Below are 2,168 nucleotides of genomic sequence, written 5' to 3' on the forward strand. Positions count from 1 at the left end.
TGTATATGAGGGGGCAGGGGGCAGGGTCTTACTCTGTAATTCAGGATGGGCTTGAATTCACTATGTAGCCCAGGCTGGCCTTGAACTCGCAGCAATCCTCCTGCCTCAGCCTCCCGAGTGTTGGGATGAACAGGCGTGCGCCACCCCACCTGGCTACACTCGCATTGAAATATACCTGTACGAGACCCTGTTGTATGGAAACATGCCCGTGTGGATGTACAACTGACTGGAACATACCTGTGTGGTACCTGTATAACACATTCCTGGGTCTAGAACACTGGCTTGAAAACATCCCTGTGAGATAAAGGAAATGGCTGTGGATAAAGAGCACCTGGCTAGAATTGAGCTTTTTTTTTTTTTTTTTTTTTTTTTTTTTTTTTTTTAAAAGATCACGCTGTGTAGTTCAGATTGGCCTTGAACTCACTGTGGAGCCCAGGCTGGCTGCGGCGCCCAGTGTAAAATTCAGCTCCAATGAAGGGGAGCCCTAGGATCATCTACAAGAGGAACTAACTCCACACTGGGCACGGCTGTGGGACAATAGGCAGGGCAAACGGCCCTGTGTATGGAGGCCCACCCATCAGGGGTGTAGCAGGGAGAAAACACGTGTACTGGGACCACCCTGTGGGAAAACATCTATATCCCCCACGTTGTTCGGCAGCCGAGAACATCTGCGGATAAAACAGCTGTTGGCTATCAAAGGTTTCCTTGGGACCCACCTGCTCACAAACACCTATCTGGACAAAGGCTGGGCTGGAACCAAATGAGCCCTGACGGCTGCAATTTTGGATAAAGGGTGATAGGAACATGATCCTGTCCCCAGGGCCCTTGAGTGAAGAGTGAGGAGCGAAGGGTGATTAGTATAAAGGTATAAAGTGATGGGTAAGGATCCAAGATGTGTTTAAATCCCTGCTTTAAAGCAAGCGTGGTGGCGCACGCCTGTTAACCCGGCATTGGGAAGGCTGAGGCGGGAGGATCGCTGCGAGTTCAAGGCCAGCCTGGGCTCCATAGTGAATTCAAGGCCAGCCTGAACGACATAGTGAGACCCTGTCTCAAAACAAAACAAAACAAAACCAGAGCCGGGGATTTAGCTCAGTGGCACCGCTCCTGCCGAGAAAGCGCAAGGTCCCGAGTTCCATCCTGGTACCAAAAAAAAAAAAAAAAAAAAAAAAAAAATCCTGGGAGTGAGGACTGGGAAACTTAAGGTCTCCTCAACTCTAAAGTGAGGACACCAGTACCCTCCCTACCTTATAGGGTCAGGCGAGGACAGTGCTGGAGGTAAAAGGCCTGGCAAGTGCAGCGCAGGAAGCTATGTTAGCTATTATTGTTATTATTCGTTGTCAAGTGGGCGCCCCTCCCCCAGAGGCGATTCCAGAAACTGCTCCCGAAAGTACAGGGAGGGACTTTGGCAGGTGCAGCTAGAGCGACAGCCCGAGGCCCCGCCTCCAGGGCCAGGCCACCGGCTCCGACAGCCCCCAGGCTAAGAGCAGTCAGCCCGGCGTTTGAATCCCGCCGCGGCCCCTTTAAAACTGCCTGGCTGGCTGTGAGGCGGGGGATTTGAGGCCACCCAGGGTCACCAGGGAGACCCCGCCCATGGGGGGGGCGCGGAGGGACGGGCGGGCGCAGTTCAGGCTCTGGCCAATAAGAAATCGACTGTGCAGCCGCGCCGCGAGTTAATCTTGCGTTTCTCGGCCGGAGTGAGACAGAGAAAGAAGTTGCGCGGGAGGGCCGAAGGGACCGACGCAGAGCCCCAGCTCTCGATCTTGAGTTTCTGTCACCGAGTGGAGAGTCCGACCGCGCGGACGGGCAAATGAAGGGCTTTAGTAGACTCAGGGTTCTTGCGTTAGTCTGGGAAAAGCGAGAACTTTAGTTTCTGAAGAGGATTAGTAGAAGGTCAAGTGGAAAAGGGATTATGAAAGCCAATCCCTGAAGTCTCCTTAAATCCCTCCTCCCCTTAAAGACAGGGGAGGGGAGTAAACTGAGGCAAGCAGGGGTGGAAGTCTGAAACCAGAACGAATTCGCGGAGCTTGCCATCCTGTTTCCCCGTGCTCCTCCGCCGTGCAATCCTCGAGCATCCTAGAACTTCCCTCCCCACGCCCCCGGCTCCGCCCTCGCCCCCCTTCCCAACGCGGTGGGGAGGAGGCTCAAATTCTGGCGCGGGCGGCGACGGC

The 2,168-nt window shown here is 54.3% G+C and overlaps 1 protein-coding gene across 3 annotated transcripts in view; it reads right to left on the reverse strand.

Annotated features, from left to right (window-relative positions):
- The window catches only part of Crb3 (crumbs cell polarity complex component 3), a 6,980-nt gene that overhangs the window by 4,167 nt on the left and 645 nt on the right, over nucleotides 1-2,168 (reverse strand). The window contains exons 1-2 of one of the 3 annotated variants that reach the window (XM_010634763.3): nucleotides 1,245-2,059; nucleotides 238-294 (exon numbers count right to left, since the gene is read on the reverse strand). The exons of 1 other annotated variant lie outside the window; for it this stretch is intronic. In XM_010634763.3, coding sequence (XP_010633065.1) covers nucleotides 238-261 — 24 coding nt within the window. In that variant the 5' untranslated portion in view covers nucleotides 262-294; nucleotides 1,245-2,059. Of the gene's footprint in view, nucleotides 1-237; nucleotides 295-1,244; nucleotides 2,060-2,168 lie in introns of those variants that run through there. One more of the 3 variants, XM_010634764.3, reaches the window with a different exon arrangement.

Source organism: Fukomys damarensis, unplaced genomic scaffold (genome assembly GCF_012274545.1).
Source record: "Fukomys damarensis isolate Sample0158 unplaced genomic scaffold, DMR_v1.0_HiC HiC_scaffold_37, whole genome shotgun sequence".
Lineage (NCBI taxonomy): Eukaryota > Metazoa > Chordata > Mammalia > Rodentia > Bathyergidae > Fukomys > Fukomys damarensis.